This window comes from Lichenostomus cassidix, chromosome 1Aa, assembly GCF_008360975.1.
Source record: "Lichenostomus cassidix isolate B80296 chromosome 1Aa, HeHo_3.0, whole genome shotgun sequence".
Lineage (NCBI taxonomy): Eukaryota > Metazoa > Chordata > Aves > Passeriformes > Meliphagidae > Lichenostomus > Lichenostomus cassidix.
In genome coordinates this window covers 55,208,289-55,232,638 of record NC_139480.1, presented here as the reverse complement: position 1 = coordinate 55,232,638, position 24,350 = coordinate 55,208,289, and the positions used below count along the sequence as shown (strand labels likewise).

The 24,350-nt window shown below is 36.3% G+C and overlaps 1 protein-coding gene across 22 annotated transcripts in view; it reads left to right on the top strand.

Moving 5' to 3' along the window:
- C2CD5 (C2 calcium dependent domain containing 5) overlaps positions 1-24,350 on the top strand; it is a 56,277-nt gene that overhangs the window by 8,616 nt on the left and 23,311 nt on the right. For 9 of the 22 annotated variants that reach the window (XR_014849376.1, XR_014849375.1, XM_085049126.1 and 6 more), the window contains exons 6-12: positions 1,373-1,571; positions 4,139-4,290; positions 7,135-7,329; positions 9,669-9,754; positions 10,619-10,651; positions 15,185-15,293; positions 17,033-17,098. Coding sequence is in view for 20 of the 22 variants with exons in the window: in XM_085049126.1 (XP_084905252.1) it covers positions 1,373-1,571; positions 4,139-4,290; positions 7,135-7,329; positions 9,669-9,754; positions 10,619-10,651; positions 15,185-15,293; positions 17,033-17,098 (840 nt within the window). In the remaining 2 variants the exon portion in view is untranslated. Of the gene's footprint in view, positions 1-1,372; positions 1,572-3,051; positions 3,177-4,138; positions 4,291-7,134; positions 7,330-9,668; positions 9,755-10,618; positions 10,652-15,184; positions 15,294-17,032; positions 17,099-24,350 lie in introns of all 22 variants that reach the window. The other 13 variants (XM_085049140.1, XM_085049139.1, XM_085049137.1 and 10 more) reach the window with 9 other exon arrangements.

Sequence of the window (24,350 nt, the reverse complement as noted above, 5' to 3'; positions counted from 1 at the left end):
TGGAAGGTGTCCTTGAGATCCTCAGTAAGTGGGGCAACATACAAGATTGTGGAGATGTTACTCAGTACCTTCTTTGGGAAGGCCAGAATGTTGTGAGGGAAAAAATGAAATAAACTGTTGTCATAACTAACATGAAGACATTTTTTAATGTAGCCCCCATCTTAGTTTACAGAATTAACACTTGCATATTTCTTACCTTGTGTAAATAGTGCAGGTGGATAAAGTATTCTGCTAGATTTTATTCATGGCAATAGATAAAAGGATAAAAACCCAAAAGAAGTCACAGCAGTACTGTTGAATCTCATGTAACAAAATCTGTGATATTGCAACACTGTTATTGGTGTGCACACCTAAAGAATTCTGAAGAAATCTGTAACTTCTGAGAGTGAGCCAGGCTGCTTCACAAATCTTTGTCATATTATGTGTTATGTTAAAGAAAACTTTCATACTCTTATCTTAACCTTAGAGCTTTTTCAAGGCAGGTACAGGCATGGTTTCAGCTAAGAAGTTTACAATAGTAACCTGTGCTGGTAATTTTAGAATCAAAACTTCAAGAAAGCAGTAGAAACCATAGCTGAGAGTTGGACTTGAATTATCCTTGTGGTTCCCTTCCAGCTCAGGAGATTCTGTGACCATTTTATTCCACTTGATTTCTCAGCAGCAGTGACATTAGGACTGTTACACCATCCTTTGTGACAGTGAGGGTTTTTCAGTTTATTAACAGAGGACTTTGGAAATCTTGCACTTTCATCAGCAGAGAGATTATATTTTCCACCAAAGTTATTACCAAGGCAATCCAGCTACACAGATCAATTTTTTTATGATATCCTCCTAAATAAGCATCAATGGCAGACCAGTTTCTTATAGTCACAGTCTTTCAGTCCTCATGTGCAGCTAATAGAAATGGTAGTCTGGTTTGCAGTAGAGGGGCAAAAAGTATGAATTAAGTTGAAATATCTTAAATAAATTGGTTAAGAAGGAAATTATAGATGCCTGTTCTTACAGATTTCAAAGATGTTGCATTGTCTTGAATTGTATGAAGTCTTTAGAAACTTCTGTGAGTTCCAGAACATATCGTGACCATTTCTGTCTCTCTCTAAATAAGCAGAAGAAAGGAAAAAAAACCTACTGAAAATAATGACATGGGGGGAAAAAATCCTCTGAAATAACATGTTGTTTTGGCAATCAGAATGGATTTGGAGAAAAAAAGAAAAAAGCTGTGTGAGTCATTGGTATCATACATACATAGCTATGTAGGATTGGATTTATTACCCATTCTGCTGAGTTGGTTGACACTCCAAAAGCAGAGGTCAAAGACTGCAAAAGACAAAAGTTCACTGCAGTTATGAGCTCTTTACCTTTTCTTTTGTAGGTGAATTGCAAAGGAAGATTGGCTTGAAGGTGCTTGAAATGAGAGGAAATGCTGTTGTTGGTTATTTGCAGTGTTTTGATTTGGAGGGAGAGTCTGGACTCGTAGTGAGAGCCATAGGAACAGCCTGCACGTTGGATAAATTAAGTAACACATCAGCATTTTTACCTGCATGTAACTCCCCATCCAAAGAAATGAAGGAGTAAGTATGAATTAGTAGCTTCTAGGGAAACAAGTCTCACCTCTCTTTTCATACTCATTCAGTTTTTCATAACCGGTGTGATTTCTTTTTTTCCCCCCCAGAATTTGTTTCTCTTTTGTAGTTTTCTTTGTCTGCAACCCAGTTTTATATTCCACAATTCTGAAATGTTTTAGGTTGGGTGACTTGTTATTTCAGTAGAAGCTGGAGTGGTAGTTCTTACTTAAGATGACTTTCTTTGAATTTATGTATCAATGGTATTACATATCCTTGGCTTATCCAGTTTAACTACAATTAGTTCCACCAGTTTAATTAGTTCTGCTTTGATTCTGTGTTTGTGTAATGAACATTTTTGTGAGGGCCTCTCACAAATACACCTTTGGTTCAAATTTATATGTTTATGACCGTGTAAGAGAAGATAAATTTTGAATTTTGATGGTTCTGTCAGTGGTTTAGACAATGACCCCCAAAGAGGTCTCATCTTTTACTATGTCCTTTCTTTTTACTGTTGTAAAACAAGTAGGACTTTGGCAAAACAGGTAGACAGTGAACTTGCAGAGAAAACTTTTTAAAATGAGAAGTAGAATTTTGTGATTTTTGTCATATCTACTGCACCACCAAATGGTTTGAATGCAATTTTTTGATATGCATACAAATTAATAGAAATATACTTGCAGTCTTCTTCAAACTGTTGCTACTTTTTTGCTTGGGTAAATTAGTTATTTTCTGTTTGGTAGAGCAATCTGGGAAGGAAAAAGCTGCACCAGGAAGTGCATTACATATCCTGTGTTTCCAGATGTATTAATTGAAGTAGCCATTCTCATTAACTTGAACTGTTGTGTCACTGCAATAGAGATGAGGCATTCTTATTGTGCAGGCATCAGTTGCTCTGCAAAATACTGCAAATATGATACGAGTTATAAAAATTAGTGGTTTCTATTTCACAGCGTAGCTTGTTTGACTTGTTTTTAAAAATTACCTTTAAAAGAACTTCTGGATACAGTGCAACATAGAACAGCAGCATGGTATTTAAAAACAGAAAAGGTAGACCTGGCACTTACCAACTTTAAGAGCATCCATAAATACACTGGTGGCTTTCACTCTGCAGCAAAGTGTGGAAATTCCACCTCCCAAATGATCCATGGTCAGCTCGGTGGTGGATATTGTCTCAGTTCAAAAAACAGGAATGTTTCTCTGAGGCAGCAAAATCAACTAATTTGATCCTTCTTATTCTCGGCTTTACTAACTTGATGCCCTGTTGCCAAAAAAATCAATGCAGTCACAAGCAGGTGCTTAAGCTGTTCCTTTCCCTCCTTTTATTTCATCTGGACTCTTGCATGCTAGGAATTGAAATTCTTAGAGTCTGCTTAGCGTTAGCGATCTCCTCTAGCTAAACTTCCCTGAAATCATTGATAACATAACTTTGCAACCTGTTTGTATGTATTGTTTTCTTTTCTTCCGCCTTGGCTGCAAACTCTCTCAGGTCTCCGCTGGTTCATCCGCCAAGCCATGGATGCCGCTCGACTCACAACAGCCCAATTCACACTGCTACTGGCTCACGACTTACTCAGAACTTCTCTGTGTCTGTTCCCACTCTCATCTACACTGGTACGAGACTGCTCACACTCCAGAGCTGGGGAGAGGCAGCCCACAGGCACAGTGGTCCCAAAGGGCAGGCAGGCAGGCAGTGTAGGCAGGTACCACCCATCTTTCCTCCCTCATTTCCTCCTGGACACACCTTCTGTTGTCAGGGAAGAAGCAGCCAGGGTGCAGCTGCTCAAACCAAGGCAGAATAGCTTCTTGGAGATGCCTCGGAGTCTCTTCCACAAAGCCACACTCTTCACTTCACTTTAACGTGCTTGCTTCCTGCGAAATTCAGTGAAAAAATAAGGTGATGGATCTGGGAAACATCGATTTGAGCTCATAATTGCTTTCAAACGTAATTCAGAATAATAAACGGTATTTAGGTTTTAAAATGGTTCTAAGAAGGGTGCCATTTGTGGAAGAGATGGTTTTAGAGAGCAGGTAAGTCAAGCTGTGCATAAGTAAACTGTTTGTCAATAGAGTTGTTCCCGTAAAGATTCTCCTCTTTGCTCTGTTTTTAGCTGTGGCATGCTGCTGATGCTATAGGATAAGGAAACATATCTTTTTTTTTTTTTTGCCTTAAAATGCATACGTGTATATACATAAGTGTACAAATATGTATAAACACAACTATAATTTGAAATCATATTTTCTTTATTAAACTAACTCAAAGCATTGTGTATTTGACCAGATTTTTAAGCCATAAACTTTTCGATCTTTTTCATTTGCATATATATATAATTTTTTTGTCACATCTCATGCCTTTCATTTGGCTTAATTGTTTCATTGTAGATGACCAGCATCTCTCTGTAGGATGCTGAGAGGGTAAAACAGCATTTCTTTGCCTCTGGCCTCATTCCCAGTCTCGCACCTCAGGAATAGCTGCTGGCCCTGCCCCAGTCCCATCCTGGTGTTTGGATCATGCTGCTGTCAGCCAGGTCCTTTGGCACAGGATTACTGAATATGTTTCCACCTTCTTCTGGCAGGATTCCTTTCAATGAAGATCCCAATCCCAATACTCATTCATCAGGACCCTCCACCCCTCTGAAAAACCAAACCTATTCCTTTTCACCTTCCAAGTCCTACAGTCGACAGTCCTCTTCTTCTGACACAGATTTGAGTTTGACACCCAAAACTGGTAAGGCGCTTCCACCCACTTTTTGTTTAAGTTGTGTTACTCTTTTTATATTTTCATTCAACCCCTTTTTGCTTTCTGGCATTTAAGTTATCAAAATGATGTGGAAATTGGAGACTTCGCACAGCACACCTCAAGCTCGAAAGGGTTTCTATAGGGTCAAAATTTCAATCCTGCCTGTGTTTCCACTGTCCTGGATTACATGGAAATGACTTTTGTACCACAACAGAGCATTAAGGGAGTCCTAAGTAATTGCCTTTTTCTTATTTCCTCCATTTCATATCAGAGATCATGGGAGTATATTTCTCACCACAAGATGTTAAGGATGGTAGTTACTCAAACTATGAAGCCTTCAAGCCTAATGTGTTGTGCTATAAGTTTACTGCATACATTTATCCAATCTTTAACTCCCCATTGCAGATGCAATACTGGAGATGTAACAGCCACTGGTTTTTTATTCTCTTGGTGTATGGAAATGGCTTTACATACACAGTGTGCATTTGCAAAGTAACTTAAATTACATTAGAAGTAATCCAGCCATCTTCAAAAAGCATTTTTTTTTCTCCACTGCTCTATCATAATTTTTTCAACTTGTTTCCTCCCTCGTTATTTTTTAGTCTGTGGTTAGAATCATGTCAGTAATAATATCAGCACAACTCAAAGTATTGTCTGTTTATTCTTCATTATGTGACCAATGCCCTGAATTTTGCTACCATAGGGCAAAGTATTTTGCAGAATTGTTTATAAAAGTGTGGTTAGTTTTCAAATTATGTTTTATATTGTGGTATTTGAAGCTCTGAACATTCTTGTCTCCATCTAATTAGACAATTTTTAAGCATATTAAAATAGTTGATTCAGCTTTACTTGATAGCACCCCTTTCAAGAATTCTTCCTGGCAGATAAGCTAAACATTGCTTTCAAGTGGAGTTGTATTAAATATTTTATGCAGTTTATTCCCTAGATATGTTAAAAATATTCCCAATTAGGAAGCTGTCTTTCCTAGTCCTGTCTTCTCTGTCCCATTTTTAAAACAAACAAGCAAACAAAAGCACACTTTTTTTTTTTTGTCCTTTATAATGATGTCTGTCCTGTGGGTAACTTACGGTGGTCACTCATTTAAAGTCACTACACTTACAACTAGATGCTTATTTCTTAGGAGCACCCCAAATTCATATGTTTGGTCTGCTGAATATTTGAAAATATGTTTCTTTTGATCAGATTTTCCATGGTAGAGATCATGTCACGTAAAGGATTTAAAAGTAATATAGGTGGTCATCCTTGGAGATGTAAGTGTTCAGAATTCAGGCATGTGGCACCTCACTGTCGTGTTAAGTTTTTTAAGCAGCAGCCTTATATCATTCCTGGCAATACTATGTAGGTGGATAAACCCTGTTGTCTTTAGTCAGTTCATTCAGAACTGAAACTGATTGTGTAACTGGTGCCTCTATTTTTAGGGATTTTTCAAGTATGTGCAAATATTTTTTAGCTATCTTTCTAGTATTAAAGCAAACTGTGGACATAGTTTTGCTTATTAGCACTGTCATTTGGGCAGCTTTTAGCTCTGCTACTGAAACTTGTCCCAAGAGGATTTGCTGGTTACATTTAAAAATTCTGTATCTGGTTATGACAAACTCAATTTTGAATCTTAGTCGATTAAAAGGACAGTATCTCGTGAGTCCTTTGTTTCACCTTTTACCCAAAATCTGGTGATGTGCAGAAGACACTTCCATAGCATACTAAATTCAGTATGTTGTTCTTAAGAATTACTGTACATGTTTAGACCTCTGTTTGCATGTTCCAAGGCTGTTACCAAGTTAAAATATTTCATTGTTTAAGTTGGTGATCTCAGTGTTTAAACAGAGTTAAAGAAATTCAGACTTCTCATGTGACACATCAAACATTATCAGATTTGACATGCCCATTACTCAGATGGGCTGATGTGAAAAATGAAGTGTTTTCTGCTATTTCTGCAGTATACTATAATCTGTATTTCTCAGCCAGGTAGTTAGTGTGCTGACATGTCTGAGAGGGAGACTAAAGCTGGAGAAACAGTGCAGATACCACAGTTTCACAGTATGAGTAACAAAACACAGCAGGGTGAAACTTGGATCTGCTTAAGCATCCAGTTTTCAATAGCTTCAAATCTGGAGAATATTACCTTGATGTCTTCTGTAAAATACAGTTGTGCTGTCTGTAAATACATTCTGGTCTATAAATACATATGCTGAGAAAGCTTTTTTGGGTTTGAAGTTAGGCTTCTGGGAGTAGGGATGTATTTTGTGACACTGCAAATGAATAGAATCAGGCTGACAAAAAGCATGATGTATTTTAATCAGATAATACATTTTGATGTGACATAGCATATGTTTGGAGGAAATGGAGAAGGTGGGAACTCCTTTTCTTGGTGGGAATTTAGAATTCTATAAGATTTATTACTCCAGAAAATCATGAAACAAATCCCTGTCCTTTTTGGAAAATATCTGTTTCTACCTAGATAATGCAAAGTAATCAGATTAAGTGTGTGCAAAGACTGTGTTGTTTGGGTTTTACTCCATACTATTTGCTATCAAATTTTGTTTGACATTTAAAATAAATGTTAAATTACCATGTCTCTTAAAAAATTAATTTCAAAATAAAGTTAATCGAGTCATGATTTTTAAAAAACATGCTTCTCATGCACGTTGTGGAGCTGTATTGTCATTCCATTTCTTTGTGTGTTGAGAAATAATTTACAGTAAGTGTTGATTCATTTAGAGAAAACAAAAATGCTTCATTTTGATTTCTTTTGTCCGTTTCTTTAGTCATCTTCTGAATCTACATCTTTGTCTCTATTACTTTCCTCCACAGCACCTTCCCCACAGGGACCTAGGATTTTCCTGTTTCCCAGCTCCCCTACACTCTCTTGTGATTCCCCACATCTTAAAAAGTCCTGTCTCCTCCTCTCGGGGTCTAGCATTAAACCTCTACACTCTAGCCATGTCAGCCCAGTTGTTCTGAGGAAAAGTGTTTCTTTCACTGAAGAGCTGCTTCTGGCTGCTTCTGGTAGGATCTGTCTATTATGGCCTTTTAAACAAGCTTTTAAGGAAATGTTGTTGTTAGTTGATTAACACACAGCCTTCTATAACCCTGGGGTTTGCTCAGTTAGCCTCTGAAAACTGCTGGCTACATGACTATTCATCCCATCTCTCACCTCTGCCCCAGAAGCTTGAAACGGCTTCAGAACTGCTTAGAGGATTTGAAACAATGTCATTTATGCTACTGAATTTCTCCTTGACCCTTGCAAAATGTCCTTTGGTAATTGGACTGAAATAATTTACTTTACTTGTAATCCCACACATTCTCTTCACTTTGTTGTTCCTGCATTTTGCATGGAGCAAGTGCTCATGGCACTTGCTCATTAATTCATTCATAATTTGTTGAAATAATGGTTATCAGATGGCTACCAGCTCTGCTTTTTAAGTTAACCTTGTAAACAAAGCCCATGCCTTTTATTTTTACTGCCCACTTTTTCATTTCACTGACATGCATGATTTTCATAGATTTCAATTAAATAGTTGATGTTACTGCTTTTTTTTTGGTAGAAACTCTTTTGGTTAGTTTGTATTTTTTGAGTTTGTTTCATGTCCAGTATTTATGCTATGTTTGTCTGTATTTAATATTGTATAGTCCCTGACAATGATGTTTAGAATCAATGCCAAATAGTAAAAACAATTTAATCTTGTTTAATGGGACTATACAGATACTAATATTTTTGTTTCCTTATCCAAGAACAGCTAAAAATATTCGTTGAAAATTGTAGTGTGTTTATATCTAATTATATGGTAATGATAGCCCAGTAACTCTTGAAAACAAATGAATTAATTTAGGAATGAATTTACATACATTATTATGTCTGGTATGATTTCTAGATCTCCCAGTCTCTGGTTAAAACAAATAACTGCACTTTGATATATATTTACAGTCTTGTTCATCTTTATCAAATGCTTGATCAGAAGAAAAAGGAAACTAGCAAAGAATTGTTATCTTCAATTAATTACAAATTCTGTAAAGGAAAATCTTGGCTTCATTCCTAACCATGTGCTCTGTGCTGTTTGTATTTCATCCTGCTCCTGACAGCTTTTTGTTCTTTATCCTCTGCTTTCCTCTACAACTTAGGGGGTTAGTTTTGCTTTGTCTCCATAGCCCTGATGGCTTTAGATACAGAGAATAGCAATGCTAACGTGTTATAGGCATGAAATGTAAGCAAGAAAATCTGATTCACCAGCATTGTGTTTACTTTCAGTCAAACACAATCTTGGTGTGTGTTTAGTGATTTCTAACCACAGAGCCCTTAAATTACTGTCAGACACATAACCTGCATCTCAGCTCACTCTGTTCAGGTCCTTGGTAACAAATAATTCAGCTGCAAAGATGGTGGTGAGTCTGATAAACTTGCTGTGCAGAAAAACTCCTCTGGTAGGGGGTAAGGCTGGAGGTAAAAATCTGAAAGAAGGAATTATCATATTATGTAAAGCTGGAGTTTGTCTCTTATGTTCATTTACATATAATCTGCAGGTTATGTGTGTGCAAATACAGTAATCAAATAAGTGTAGTTTTAAATGCTGAGCACTAGCCCTTAGCTTACTTGAATGAATCAGATGAGTGAATATTTCATTATGTAAAATAATCTGTCATTTTTTTCAGAAATATTTTTTCCAAAATATATTTCAAATCAAAGGATGTGCATTGCCTTTGTATTTTGTTTTAGTTCCTAATAATGCATTATGTAACTACTGCTGCAATCATGTATACATGATTGCAAGTGTAATCCTACTAGTGATTAGGAAAGGTGGTTTAGTTATCTGAAACTCTTAGAAAAGCAGGTTTTCTCACTTCTATTAAATAAAAAACATAATAATAGTAGGGAGAGATACATAACTGTAGAGTAGTCTCACAGAGAGACTCCTTTTGATAAGGGCAGAAAATCTGGTTATGTAGAAACTTGATGTGAAAAGTAGATCTATATTTAAATCATAGGCAAAAAGTCATAACAAGAAAAGAGTTATATGTCATAGGAAAAAAATGTAAACCCAGATCTGTGAGTTTTTTATATTTTAAGGTTGATTTTAATTCAGGTTGACAGCAGAAAAAAATCTTAGATCAGGGGGGTTTGTCCAAATACTATAAAACCACTGCTAGACACGTGAAAACCAAACCCTAGAACATCCCCCCAAACCAAAATTAAATTTTGATACTCAGTATTTTTTTTTCCTTAAAAATTAAAATTATGGTGATAATTTGACTGTTTTCAATGACTCAATTTTATCTATTTTGAAATCACCCTTTGATTCCAAATGATAATATGTGTTTCTTTGAATGTCATTTGTACTGATACTCTTCAGGAATGGGCAGTGGGAGTGCTGGAAAAGAAGGGGGGCCATTTAAAACTCTTTTAAGACAACAGACTCAGTCAGCTCTGGAACAAAGGGTAAGGCATTTTATACTTCCATTCTTGATCTTCTGATGTGAAATTTTTTCTTGTAGTAAGTTAAATGTTTGCAGTTATTTTTTTGTTTGAAAACGTGTAATTTTAGGTCTGGACTTATTACAAATGTTGAATGTTTAATAGCCCTTTTATACACAAATTATTTAAATATTAATGTATTACTAAAGCATTAAGGAAAGTGGAGCAATTAACTGTGCACAGCACTCAAGTGATTCCAGTGATGTTAAGAAGTTATTGGGAAAATTACTGTTGGGTGTTCTCTGTAAGGTACTGATGCATGTATAATTTTAATACTTAAATAAATACACAATGATAACGTTCTTACAGAAGCCAAATTCAGAAACATTGGCACAGCTTTAAACAAGGTGAAAATCCCATTTGGAATTGGGAAAACTTTCAGGTTTTGGGCATTGATTGGTGCCTTGGACACCATTTGATGGAGTAGAAGGTAGCCTTTAAAGGGGAGCTTGAACTACTTGCCAAGCAATAAAAGTTATTTATAAATTTAAACTCTGCCTCTATAGGGCTAAAAATGCTATCTGTTATTATACTGAATAGACTATATGATAAAAACAGTGTTTTCAGTTAATTGTTTACATTTGGAACGAGTAATTGCAACTTTTTTTTAATAACTAATATACAGCTTTGATCAAAATGTTGATAATGAGGTGTCTTGAAGGAAGAAATCAATGTAGCTACATTTTCTGACTACGTGAACTAGGGACATAGGAGCATAAATGTTAGTTGAGAGCAAAATCACTTACATGTGTGCAATACGAGTGCCCAGGTGCTATTTGGAGCAAGTGGATGATTCTCTTCTCATTTCTTGTGTTCTCCTTGGCTAAGGGAGGATCGCCCCGTAGGTTCTGTAGAAGGCGGGTATGTTGAAAACCACTGCGTGCCTCTTTCCAGCCCTTTCTTCTTCTATTGGGGATTTCTAAAGCATTATTTGAAATGTTTTCATTCTCTGTTTTGGGGTTTGTTTTTTTTTTTTGTGAGGCTTTGCAGATTTCCTTGTTTATGTGGAATTTTTTTCGTTTGTTGTTTTTAAGAACGTTTCTCAGATCGATGTATTTTGCATGTTGATACATTTCAGTTAACATTTTTATTTCAATATTACTACAGATCCATGGCTTTTTGCTTTTAATGTTTTCATTTGGCAAAAAGAATGCTTTAAAACAAACCTTATTTCTGTTTATATTTGATTTTGCTAGCATTTCAGACATTCCATGGCTGATCTGTTTGTTTCCTTAGGAGGCTTTTTGAAGACAATAAAATGTAAATTAAGAGCCCTTAATGTATTTTTAGAGCTTGAAATATTTGCACATTATTTTGATAAGGTCTAGTACTGTCTAGCAGAAAAATAATACTGTAAAATGGGATGGAGACATGTTAAGTCTGTTATTGATGATGATTATGATGTAGCAGCAAAGCATGTGGACTGTAAATTGATAAAAAATATATTCCTCCTGTCTTCTGAAAACTTACTATTGGATGTGTTTTTGCTATGGTGTTACTTCTTTTGGGTACCTTAAAGTTGGGTTAACTACAATGAATAACATCTGTAAGTTATTTTGTCTGTTTTAATATTACACACATAAACAGTGCACTTTACTTGTCTGGATTACTCAGGATAGCAAGTATTTGGGAAAACCAAGAATAAATGCAGTATGTATAGTATATTTCCACATGAATTAGATATATCATAAAGTCCCAGAATACTTTGAATTTAAGCAACCTTAAAGATCATGTTATTCCACATGTGGGATAACATGATATCCGTGGGCAGGGATACCTTCCATGAAACCAGGTTGCTCAAGTATTTCTTTTGAGTCTTTCTTAGTTTATTCGGGTATATGGTAATGCTAAGGTACCTTAAAATAAGTTCATTTAATTGCATGTCTCCACAGCTTTTTTAAATCAGTTGTGGTTTTGGTGTATTACTTAAATAACCCTAATTGCAAACAGAACAGAGCTTGTTGGAAGGGTAATATTCCTCAATTTCTTCCCTGACAATACAGCTGTGGAAAACTCATGTACGTGTTGCATTGTACATTAATAACTGTTAGCAATTCCCTGGAGGGCTGTAGATAGCAAGTGCAACTGTAGCAAAGCTGTCTTTCTGTATATTTCTAACTAAAAATCTGTATGCTGTATTTCCATCAGTAGGAAAATTTGAGATTTTCTTACTCCTAAAAAATTAGCCTATGGTTTTGTAGAAGTGGCCAAAAGCTGCTCTCAGTGGTATTTTGTCTCTGACTTGGACAAATTCTATTTTCTTCCTGTTTTTACACTCTGCAACTCCTCGAGAGATGTTTTCTGCTGCCTTTTCAAAATGGGGATCTGTTGGTCTTCATCTCTGAAGGGCACTGCAGGAAATCTGTTGTGTTGGAGTGCAGTTCTCTGGGAGATTCGTTTGGCTGAAATCCTGACTTAAGCAGCTTTTCTTTCCAGTGCCTTCTTACCCAGCCCATCCCCTCAGTCCAGGTTGAGAAAAACTCTGAGGTTGTTTGGCCTCCTGGTGAGATGGCACAGAAATGTGCTCAGAATAAAACAAATTACCCAGGAAATGAACAGTGCCTTAATGTGAACCCTGCTCTGGCTCAGCCCCAAAAGCCCTGTGAGCTCACCTGAGCATTAGCTGAGGGAGTGGTTCAGTGATGGGAAGGAGGGAATGGCTGGAAGGGAATCAGAGAACTGCTTCAGCTGGCACTCCCAGCAGATGATGTGTGTGTAGCCTTTTCCATGTGCTTCTCCATCGCTTTGTGTGTCTTTGGATGAAATGTACTTCAAAAAGAAGAGCACTAGCAATACATGTGTGTGGATGCACATTTTTAAACATCACCTTGAGCAGATTTTTGAGGATTTGATTGTAACCTTATCAAACTTCCCCCAAACACCAACTATAAAATCTTTGTAGTTGTGAGGATTCAAGCAGTGACAGTTCTTTCATGGTCTATGCAATCAATGAATGGGAAATGGAATACTGAATTGGAATTGGTGAAATGATTGACCATCTTCAGTTGTAGCTTGGAAATCATCATTGTTGTGCAGTGAAATACTGAGTGGTTGCATCACCTTGATGTAAAGGTAGTCCTTTGCAAATTGCAGTAATAGAGGGGATTTATAATATGGGAACTGCATCTGTTTCTTAGGAAATCTCTGCTTTCCCTGAATAACTATAGATTTATCATTTTTAACTATTACAGATTACAATGCATAATTGAGGCTGGAACTTGTATTTGAGTAATATAATAAGGAAATTCAAAAAAACCTCTAGTTGAGACTAGAAAAGAAAAAAGAAGTCATCATATGAAATGATGGAGTTCTGTCTGTGTCAGAATGAGTGAGATTGTCAACAGAATCATGTCAGAATGGTTCAGTGGGTCTGTTACCCAGATTTGTCTGTGGCTCAAATGAACTGACAAAACACCTTATGTGATCATTTATCATAATACAGATCTGGGAGTCTTGATGTATTGATTGAGATAAAACCATGTTATTATTTGAGGTTTTACTCCGGGTTTGCAGTGTAGGGAATCAGGCAGACTGGAAGTCTGAACATGTTAAAATTACTTGCAGTACAGCCTTATGGAAATGAAAAGAAAATAAAAGACTTCTGAATTTCCATACAGATTAAAAACCATTGGATTTGCTTAGGCTTTAGAGCATGGAGTGTTGCTTACTTTCTTCACTCCATACTGCTTTAGCGCAGTGTAAATGTGAGTATACACATTTATAAAAAATATATAAAATGTATATATGAAATCTACATAAAGTGTAAATCAAAATAGTGTCTATAAAGTGTATATATAAAACGTAAATGTAGTGTAGGCTTAGTGGAATTTCATGTAGGTGGCACATTCAGTAAACTTTTTTATTGATTTCTTCAGTCCTGGAAAAGCCAGTATCTTGAATATTTTGACTATTCTGGTAACTTTGCAATCTGTTAGAAGCTTCTGGGAGAATCTTGACTGTATGCCTCTCTAGAGATCCATTGCTGCTCCCAAAGACCCATCAGTCAAGCAGGTTTACAGAATCCTGTGGTGAAATCTTCCTGCTTTTTAATTGCATCATAAGGCAAAACTGCAGGGTTTGGGTTTTGGGATTGTTTCTCTTCTGGTTATTGATGATATTGTTGCTGATTTCAAAGTTTACCCCTTTATTTTGAAAGTTTAAGCCAAACAAAAATCCAGAAAACATGAAGTTTGTAGGACCTTTTAAAAGCTTTAAGATTCCTATAACAAGGATGGTAAGAATCCTGAAGTATTAATTTTTAAAGCTGCATTGGGCTTTAGTTTTAAGAGGACTTTTCATGCCATGTATTGCTGGAAGAACCTGATCCTCTCTGAATCTGCAGCATGTGTGCTGTTTGGGTAGAAGCTCAGTTGAACTGTGCTGTTTCCAAGTATGGGAGAAAGGAATCTATCCTGTACTTTCTCTCATATAAAATTATGGTATTTGTTCCATTTAACCAGTTACGATTATACAAAACATGATTGCATGATTTTTCTTCTTTGTTTTTTTTTTTGCTTTCTGCATTTAGAATTGCTGAACATAAGTTATTGCCTTTCCCCCATAAGTGTGCTATTATGTATATGTTAGACAAATCACAGAATGTCTCTGGAGAAATTAAAATCTTCTTGTTTTGGGCTCTTTGAACTTCTTTGAATATGACTTATTTCATCATGTGTGTCTTGAAAAATTGCTGTTATTGCTTACTTTGCCTCTTGTATGAATTACAAACTAGAGTAGTTGCTGAAACTTAACTCTTCATTTTACGTATGAACTGCTAAAAAGTAATTTATGCTGATTAATTGGAAGTGAATTTCCTTAGTTTGAGGACTTACAGTTGTGTTTCAAAGACTTATGCTTTATTTTAAAAGATGGATATTTATGTACTTGTTATATTTTGAGCTTATGAGCAGAGCAGACCTTTGATATTTTTAGGTATGTTGTCCTGTAATAAGACATTTATCATTCTTGCAAGACTACAGTTTGCTTCACTCTGTGCTTCAGAATCAAACTGCAGTCAGTTGTAACAAGAACACCAAAAGATGGAGAAAAATGTTTATTTTTAATCAGCTAATAAAAGTAGAATTCTGGTGTTTAGCAGCCATGGTAAAAATGGATCAATAGAGGCTTTGTTAACACAAACACGTAGAGTTTTGATTATTCATCACTATTGTGCTGAGAAACAACTCTATGGGGGAAAAGTATTCTTCCACTGTGTAAAACCTGTGCTTTTCTGATCCAATGGTTCTGCAGTGCTCAGCAAGCCTGAAGAACATGTCTGGCCCAACATAACTGCTTTGCTTGTATTTCAGGGAAATGATCAATTCATTGCATGTTAATTGGCACTCAGCAGTGGTTGGTAAGCAGTCATGTGATGTTTGTTTTTAATCACGACAGGAATTCCCATTCTTTACCTTGACGACCTTCCCACCAGGCTTTCTCGTGCACGTTGGGGGAGTTGTCAGTGCTCGCTCCGTGAAGCTCCTGGATCGCATCCACAATCCTGGTATGTCAGCACAGGAGTGACTTCCTGCCCATCTAACTTTGTGACATGGCACTGCTCAAATGGGAACAGATCTGTTCTAGCAGTGGAGATCAAAAGCTATGCATTTCAGACAGTCGTTTAACCTTGACAAATAAATTACTCAAAGGTTGTGTCTTTAGTGAGAAACGTTTCAGCAAGTTAAAGTAGTGATAAAAGTACTTTGAATCAGTAACTTTGCACTGAAAAGTGTCTTTGAATTCTTGAGGGGTTAATTAATTTTTTTGCCACTTTTTGGTATTAAAACTTGATGCAAGTTTTCCATGCAAACAAAAATTAGATGAAATGCTTGATCTTAACTATGAATGTTTTCTCATTTTCAGCTCCTTGAAATCCTTAAGGACTAATGGCTCCAATTTAACTCACAACATGTTTTTTAACTTTTACAGCTTTGTTTATGTTCTTAAAAACCTTTACTGAATATTACTTCAAGATTTTTATTTAATATTTTCCTGGGAACCCCAGTACTAGAACGTGTATTTTGCATGTCCTAGTTCTCATGTTAGAACTAAGTGACTCTGAAGACTTTGTTGGTTTAGTCACTGAGACAAGATGAGGAATGCTTTGCAAAATGATGGAGTTGACAGTGCACTTAATAATGCAGAGGAGAGTAAAAGTAACACCTGTAGTGGTTTTGCATGCACTTGTCAGGAGTAATAATAGGAAGTTGGTACAAATACATCCTTAAAAACAAGTACAAAAATTGAATCTTCTTTTCCTATTTTTCCTATGGCACAAGACAAGCAATTCTCCAAGCAGGTGGATTGTTGCTGATCTAAAGATTCAGTAAACTGGCAATCTTAAATGAAATCCAAGACTTAATTTCAGTTAGAACCTCTTACTTTAAGGGAATCTTTCCAAGCATATTAGTACACAATATTGCTATTTTGTTTTCGTATTTTAAGATCAATTTACACAGTGAAGAGAAGATTAAAAGAAATGTCAAACTATAATTTGTATGTGAGTCTTTCCTTACTTTGCCACAAAGTTATTTTAGGATTCTGTATTTTCAACAGATGCCTGATACAGTTCTCTTTTGTGCAAAATTTATTGTGTGATAAATGTAAGACAGAATGGAAAAAAAACGAATTTTGCCTAGATGTTTTAAAAACTAATTTCTTGCATTATACACTCCTTTATTTTTGCCAACAGTGTAATACATAAGGCAAGATAGAGATGTATGTTTGCACAGCTGCAGTGTTTCTGTGGCACTTGCAGATTGCTCCTGACAAGTGGATGTAAAATGCATGATCCTTGCAACTCAGTATATTGCAAAATAGTGAGAACAAAAGGGGGAATGAGGGCACGTGGCTGTGGGAGGGAAGGTTGAGAAGTAGGACAAAATTCTGATGTAGCTATGATCATGAAGCATTTGAGTCAAATAAGTCTGTGAAATATTAAAGGAAGCAAATAAACTGGCAAATGAATAAATCAGGAAAACACGGAAGAGGAGAGGACATTTGAAGGTGGATTAAGAAGTTGCCAATAAGACAAAATTGCCATATACTGTCCACTTTGGTCACCTAGTGCCAGATTGCTATAGCATGCTCCTTTTTCCCTTTCTATTTCAGCCTCTTATTAACTCTGCTGTCTGTGTCTTTCCAGTTCCTGTGGAGTGGTGTTGTCAATTGTGTTCTTGTTGGTAGTTTTTTTCACTATTCTGCTTCTATAACTGATCTACTAATTTGCTGTTTTGAACTCAGCCTTTGTCGGAATTATGGGTAACACAAGATCATACAAACTGCTAGACTGGAATAGTTTCAATTCAGGTATTTTATTAGTCATTCAGTACTACATATGCTGACAGAAATTATGGCAGCTCAGTGAAGTTTTTAGAAATGCTCTAGGATATTTAGGTTAATGCCTCAAATTTAAATCTATTTAATCATCAAATACCTAAATGTCATGTTTCATGTTGTTAAAGACTTCCTTTAAAATTACAAACCATTGTTTCAGTATAAAATAGTATTGCTAAGAATAATTTAATATCAATCTGGAAAGCTGAATGTTCAGATGTGTATTTTGTAGTTGCTTTCAGCTCAGCATCCATGAAGGAAGTAATTTAGGAAAAGAGAATGGATTCTTACTTATACAGTTGGGATCATGTCAGGTGTGATTTTTTTGTTGTTTTGGTTTGGGGTTTTTTTATGTAATGGGGTTTGGGGGTTTTTTTGTCTGTTGGTTTGATTTGAGGGGACTCTTGGTTAGTTTTGTTTTGTTTGGCATGAGCTTGCACTTTCTTCAACAAAGGCTTTCCTTCTGTTAATTGCAAGAAATTGATGAATGTGTTTGTTCTTAATAATAGCTCTAAAATAATAGATGTATAATAGATATAAAAATTGTCCAAGAAAAATAGAGAACTATCAATTTAAAGAGAAGGGTAGTATGTAGCCCAGGATTTGTTGGTTCACAGATCTTGGACTGTAAAATGCATCCAGCTTCAGGACTTACAACATAATTATTTTAACTTCTCAATCACTTCATTACCTAGCTTGAAGAAAGCCCCAGCATTCTTAATTTTTATGCAGTTCTAGGAATCAAAATGTGCAACTTCCTTATACAGCTGTGGAAGGAATAAATGAGTCAGTGCAGTCTAGATGAAGTAAAGACTTCTCCCTCTCATCTTTTCCCTCTGGGAAGGTAACATGCTGTGGAAGAGAGGCAGGCAGAACTCCTCTACATGGAACATCCCAGCCAGCTGACCTTGTCAAACTCTGATGTTTTTAAAGCTGGCACAGTGAAAAGGTACAAAGCTGACCTCTGAGGGCTTGTTTCCCCCAGAAAGAAACTTTCCTTCTTGGTAATTCACTGTTGCCATGCAGCTCTGCATCATGCTCTAAAACTCAGTTAAAAATGTCTCTTTTTTTATAACTATATATTTTAATTTTGCAAATAGTTCAAAACTAGGGAGAGCCTAAAGCTATTGGCTCATTTTTGTTGTTCCTTGTTACGGCAACCATCCTTTATAATATGATTATGAGCTTTTCTTCTTTTGTTGGTTTTCTTTGCTTTTTCCAAAGTGATAATCTTTTAAAATTAACTTGCAGTATGAAAAGAATATTATAAAATTCTCAGCTCTATGACTGGTATAGCCTAGTCTAATCCAAGGTGTTAAAAATGTGTCGAAATTCTTTATCCTGTGTGCGACCTTGAAAAGTTGGAATTCATTGTTGCTACTTCCAGATTGTTTAGCAGGATGTTTTTATCCAAAGATTTGTATTAGAATAATGGAGTAAATGAGTTATGTACAGACATTAAGCATGCCTTGAGCTAGCTAGAAAGTGATCTACAATGTAAGATTAGGAAGCTAAGTGGAAGTCAGGAATTCAGTTCTTGAGAGAATATCCAAAACTGTTGACCACATTTTTTAGAGATTACAGGAAAATGAAAGTGTATATATATATATATATATATATATATATATATATCTAAAACATGTTTTTTTACCCAGAGGTGTTTGTTACCTAAAGTGTTGTTTGGAGTAGAGAGGTCTAAACCAAACAACTGTAATTGCAGAGTGAATACCTCGCTGGGGACTGGCTGTGTTCTTGCCAGTGGTTTAATTGTGTGTAAGATAGTACAGGAGCATCTCGGGGTGGTGAAAAGTCAGAGGTTTGGAGATGCTTGAGAATCAGACATGGAAGTAAAGACTATTTCATGAATGAAAAAGAAGCTGCTTAAAGATCTGGGAATTGCACATAGCTTGATGAAGAATTGCTTAAATGTTTGTAAAATACAAAAATGTGGCTATGAAGATGAATTTGCAAAATAAAAGTAGGGAGTTGAGAAAAAATGCCTAGAGAGAAGAGGGCACATAATGCAGTGGAAGATACATTCTGGTGCTGTCTCTAAGAATGTACTGTAAATATGAAAACATGCAAGGAATCCTCAATGCAGAAAACTGGATCTTTGTTCAAGTTTGGCCCTGAGATTAAACACAGAGCACAAAGGGAGGCAGTGCAAGGCCTTGTTGAATAGAAGCTGCCTGTCCTTGTTGCTATTTCACAGCACCAGAGTATAGTTTCTCACATAATTAAATTTTGAACTCCTCTTTTGAGGAAGCTGCTCCAGCAGTGCTTCTTCCGCTCCGATAGTCAGAAATACGGAAAGATCAAAGATTGTTAAAACAATTGCTAAGCATCTGCTGAGCTCCTTGGGTGATATCCAGTCTTGCTGTTGGAGTGTGAAATTCTGCAGAGTTAGTTTTGTGGATGAGGAAATGCAAGAGGAAAGCTTGGCTATGTTTTGGTTCTGTAACTGAATGTTTTTCTTTTCAGAAATACACACAGAGAATGTGCAAATTACATTTCAAGCAGCTTTCTGGGGTGTAAGTGTGGCCCTTTTGTAGGAACACAGTAGGAAATGTCAAAATGTTCCTGTTGGTGTCTGATGTGGTTATCCTTCAGAGCTAGTAGGGAAAACCCCAGCATTTTAAGCTTGACCTCTTGTCCTGGAGAATTTCCAGGTTCACTGCTTGTCCAGAGTGTGTTGATATGAAAATGGGAGGTTAAGGCAGTTGTCAGAGGCTTTTTCTGAAAACAGAAAAAGGGTGTGATGGCCACCAATAATAATTTACTCCAGTTTTCTGCAGGCTTTCCAGAGCAGTGAATGTTCCTAAGTAACCTCTGTGGTTAATGTGGACGGTGTTTGAATATACTTTCTGGAAGCAGATACACCCTTATGTTAATGAAATAATTTTCACTGGGGCTGTGCATTATTTATTTTTTTGAGGGCTCTAAGTAGATATTTATGTAACTGAACAAAGGGTTGGTCGCTGTCAGTGAGCATAGGATAGTATTCACATGTTCTGTTGGAGATCCATAAATAAACCTGGCATTTAAAATCTTTGTTTAGAGTTCTTTGCCTGCCTAAGTAATGCTATTTAATCTGTTCAAACTGATTTAAAACTCTCCCTGAATTCAGGCTAATGGTGTGAAAGCCAATATAAAGTTTTCCTTGCCCAAGTGCTCCAAAAAAAGCTGTTGCTTGTTGCACAACTAGTACACAAGAGGGAGAACCTTGGTCTTGCAGAAAATTGTTATTTTTGCACCTAACTCATCCTAATTTCAAAATACGGGGCTTGACTAAAACTATTGTCCTCATAAAATTTTGTTCATGGATTGCATTGAGTTTTTTCAGCCTTCTGAGGTTGCAAACATACAGTTGTAAAACTATTTGCCTGGCTCAAAATATAGCTTTTTTAGAAGAAAACCAGATTGATTCTGTTGAATCAACACCTTCCTAACTGTTGCATAACTACAGCTAAACATGGCCTTGTGAAATGTCTATGGACAGTTTTGTGGGAAAATATAGATGCAGAGAACACAAGTTCTACCTGCCTGTCACAGGATTGTAGGAATAACTGATAAAGGCAATGGGTAATATGAGGCACAAGAGATTTTCTTTGCAAGGCTCCTTGGATCCAAGCATTAAAAGAGGCTTCTCTGCCTAGTTTGTCTTAAAATAACCAGTTGTGAGTGTATAGAGATGATGAATGCAGAGGTTCTGCATTCCTGAGCAAGGAACAGGAAATTCAGAGGTAGTGTCATTTCGTGCCAAATAATCCATTCCTTTCCTGCAGCAGTGAAATACATGAAATGTGGTTTAGAAAGCCCTGTCTTGACACAGCAGAGTGTCCCCAGCTTCGGGTAACATCCCCTTTGTTGCAGTGCTTTGAAGATGCTCATGTTTTCAAAGAGATTGTGGTTATTGTGCCAAAGTGACAAAGCAACACACAAAATAGAATAAGTAGTTTATTACCTGCTGAGTCGCCTTTCTAGGATGAATGACTGATTGAAATAATCACTAAAAGCTGGAGTAACAAAGGCACAAATTTGTGCCTGGGACTGATTTTCCTAAGGCAAATTTATTTCCGATATTTAACTTTTTTTTATTTCTGGGCAGTATTTTTGAGCTTTTATAATTCTGAGTATGATGCAATTTGAACCTTTATTTTTAAGTATTTTAAAGTGTTATTTGATAGTTTAAATTTTAGTATTCTCTGAATGTATTTTTTTTTCTTCAAATGCTTTATCTTTTGACATTCTATTTTTAATTTTATGTAAGTTTTATCACATGATGTTGGTTATTTTAGAGCTCTACACTAAATTATTACTGCTGCTTTGACATTATTGCAAGATGTTTATTTTCTTTTAACTTGAAACTTTTTTCAGCTTTTGCTGTTCCTATCAGACCTTCATCTATAATTAAAAAAAAAAAAAAGTTACAGCCACTATTGTAGCCACTATTGTAGCTGTATTAAGCTGTAAGTGGAACACCCTTCTGCTTCTCCATCTTGGAGTATATTTTGGGATTAAAGCTGTGAGCTGCCACTGAAAGGAATGATGTATGGAATTTTCTGTGTGGTTTCTCTTGGAGTCTTCTGGTGGTGATGTAGTGATTTGGCCTGACTGACCCAATTGAAAACTGCCCTGCACATGAAATCTCAGTTTAATCAGCCAATATCTCATCCTGTAAATGCAGTTTTAATCCTAAGTGTGCTTAAAATTGTTTCCTTAGTAATTGAAGAATTCCTTCAGTTTTCGAGTCTTTTTTTGCCCATTCAGCACTTTGGGCTTAAGAAGTGAGATGTGTGCTGCTCTCTGACTTCATCTGAGAGAAAAGCACAATAGTTCTTATTTATCAATAATATTCTGCAGGCTGGGTGTTTTATTTGGAGTTTAACTTTGTAGGAGTAAGTGTACCTATTCTCCTTGGGTGTGGTTACACTGTTTCCTGCTGCTTTAGTGGATCCTAGTTTTCCCTTGATACAGCCCAATAATCTACTTCCTTCACTTTCTGCAATGAAGTTTGCATTTGTACGTCTTTTAGTCTTAAAAAAACTACTACCTATATTCATTTTTAAGCAAGAATGGAGTGGCTTGGAAACTTTTTTGAAAGTTTTATGTTAATCTGCTATAGGTTTAGTAATTTGCTACCCGAATTTTGTGTTTAATCTTTAGAGACCAGAGGATTTGTCTTTCTGTACAGTAATTTAGTTGTTAAATATTTTAGCAAATTGATCATGTCAATGTTTATGGGATAACCAGAAAGGATTAAATAGAACTTCAAGGTCCAGGGAAGGTTGCTTGTAAACCTAACAAAGGTGTCTGTTAAAAAAACCCAACCAGCCAAACAAAAAAAAAAGTCCCACACTTCTTTCTACATAAGCTGTTGGTAGGTTTTTAATTAAGAAGATACAAAAATAAGGGAATATTGAAGGTGTGGATAATGGCTTTGCCTAATGAAAGATTGAATCTGAAAGAATATTATTGGCCTCCACTGCCACTTTTGAAAAAACAGAACGAGTCATTTATAGACTGTGAAAATTTTCCTCAGGTGATTGTCTTCCTCCTGTCAGAATATTGTGTTATACATGTAAATATTTTCTAAATTATTCAATGTAAAATTGGTTGAAGTTAATCAGACAGTTCCTACTTTGGAGTAATTTCCTCTGGATGTCTAAGGATTCAGCTTTAAGGATACAGCAACTCTTGGGTATGAACTGTGTCATCAAGAGACCATTCTTCTGAATCTGTCTCCAGTTTTTAAAAATCTCTATGGATTAGCAAAATGCAGCTTCTGGCTAAATGTTGAAAGAACCTGTACAAGGGAACCTCTAGCAAATAACTTGGGAAAGGTGAATTATGGATCAGATATTAATAGTGTCTAGGTGAAGGGTTTACACAGGGTATTGTCCCATGGATAGTAGAGCTCAACCCCTTATTTTAAAGGAGATGGGAGCCTTGGGGTTGATAGAGCTAACTCAAAGAGCATTCCAGGTACAAAAGTGCTGTTTGCATCTTACAAAACTGCTGGATAAAATCAGTTTGGAAAGTTTCAGCTGGAGGAGGTTTGAGTTGGAACTAGAACACTACTGTTGATAACATTGTTTCTCAACTCTAGCAACAGTGTGCTTTGCTTCCACTTGGTTATAAATATCCTGCCAATTTGGAAACATTAATAAACTAGGTTTAATATTCAGCCTTTGGTTTCCAACAGAGGGCATATAATTAGCAGTGGAATCTCCTGCAAACTTTTCTGCTTCAAGTTGTAGAGAAGCCTTGCTCCAAACTACTTGGTAGATTTGCTAGACAAGCTTGTGACTGAGTGCTCTGTATGCTTGCCTTTTTGCTTCCACCTAGAATCCAGGGCCATTACTTTCTGTAACCATTTCAGTGAGCTGCCATAGTTTTCAGTCTGTACTGTCACCTGATCCAAGCATGCGCCAAAATACCCACCGTTTCTGGCTCCTGTCTGCTGAATCTGCTTTGCAAACCCTTAGTTCTTAAGCTTTTGCCTTAGCAAAAAAACCAACAGGCACTCTCATGGAGTGTGCTGGACACATGCCATCCTGCTTCCCTAATTCCTCTAATTGTTTATGTAAATCCTTAGCTTTACTAAACTTGTAAATGCTACGACGGCATCCCCATGTGAAATCGTGTGGCTCATGTGTCAAAAAAGGCTGCTTGTGGAAATATTTGTCAGAAGAATATGAATGCTACACATTGCACTGCATTCAGTGTTTTGTATCAACTTATTATTGCGATGTCATGGTGTTTGATTTGAATTGTAGACAATCATTTTGTGTTTTAATACGCAAAGGTAAGTTCGTGTAAACTGTGAATGTACAGTATTTATATATAAGCATAATAATTGTTATTTTTTGGCCTCTTTGTGGAAGAAGAAAATAATATCTTAAGCAGAGGTGCCAGTCTTGTTTAGAAACATTTGTTTATGCATGACTCTTATAGAAATATTTGCTCTTGTGCAACAAGAAACTGTTGGATTCTTTGAAAGATATTCGGCCTGATCCTTTAAATGCTGAAGACAATAGCTGGAAATTAGTTCTTACCTCTAACAAGAATGATAATGATCCATTATATCTCTGTAGCTAATAGTTTTGTTAGTACTGATGTTGAATAGATTCCCAGAATAAAGGGTTAAATGTTATTTTAGGAAGACATAGTGTTAGGCAACTTCACAGCAGTGTGTGTTTGCCATCATGGTAAGGTGTTCTTG